At 43.1% G+C, this 956-nt stretch overlaps 1 protein-coding gene across 1 annotated transcript; it reads left to right on the top strand.

Annotated features, from left to right (window-relative positions):
- On the top strand, positions 140 to 730 carry LOC109230139. Its single transcript, XM_019395666.1, has one exon. It carries the CDS (start codon positions 140 to 142, stop codon positions 728 to 730), a length of 591 nt encoding a protein of 196 aa, XP_019251211.1.

Below are 956 nucleotides of genomic sequence, written 5' to 3'. Positions count from 1 at the left end.
TGAAGAGGTCTGTACCACTCCCCAGGGTGTGCATGCAATGATCAAGGTTAGCCTCAATCACCCTAAGTGGCTTTTCTCTACTATCTATGCTAGCCCATGCTTACAGGATAGAATTAGATTATGGCAAGCCCTTTAAGATATGGCCTCTATCTGTAAAGGTAGTTGGCTTGTTGGAGGGGACTTCAATGAAGTCCTAAAAGCTAGAGATAAGCATGGGGGAAATAACCTTAGTACTAATAGTAGTAACCATTTCTGGAGCTGCCTGAACCACTGTAAATTAGTTGACCTGGGCTTCAAAGGCTCAAAATATACGTGGTCCAACAAAAGGTACACCAACAGGCAGGACCTTATCCTTGAGAAGTTGGATACGTGCATTGCCATTGAGGATTGGATTAAGTCTTTTCCAGAAGCCTCAGTCACCCACCTTCCCAGGACCCACTCTAACCACTGTGCTCTTCTTTTAAGCATCTCTAGTACCCAGCTCAATGATCAATGTAGACCATTTAGGGTGGAGACAATGTGGTGTGGTCACCCTGACTTTCAAAACATCGTGCACACCAGCTTCACCTCCACAAATGACCTGTTGGAAGCTACCAACACTTTTAAGTCAAATGCGACCACATGGAACAAGTTAGTGTTTGGTAACATCTTCCATAAAAAGAAGCACATTTTAGCTAGACTGAATGGCATTCAAAAAGCTAGTGCTTACCCTTTCAGCTCCTTCTTGTAAAATATAGAATCCAATCTTCAAGCTAAATATTCAGCAATCCTCCAAAATGAGGAAGACTTCTGGAAGCTGAAATCAAGAGTCGATTGGCTTTGTCAAGGTGATGCCAACACCAAATTCTTCCACACCACCACTCTTAACAGAAGGAGGAGGAATAGGATCCTTAGATTGATTGATGAGGTGGGTAACCAAATCACAGACCCTAAACTCATCAAGAAGGCTACCAGAT

This window comes from Nicotiana attenuata, chromosome 7 (assembly GCF_001879085.1).
Source record: "Nicotiana attenuata strain UT chromosome 7, NIATTr2, whole genome shotgun sequence".
In the NCBI taxonomy this organism is placed as follows: Eukaryota; Viridiplantae; Streptophyta; class Magnoliopsida; order Solanales; family Solanaceae; genus Nicotiana; species Nicotiana attenuata.
The sequence above is the reverse complement of the archived record's forward strand: the minus strand, read 5'-3'. Positions and strand labels throughout refer to the sequence as shown.

Coding starts and splice junctions, on each gene's coding strand:
- LOC109230139 (XM_019395666.1), top strand. CDS start 140: ATGGCCTCTATCTGTAAAGGTAGTTGGCTTGTTGGAGGGGACTTCAAT.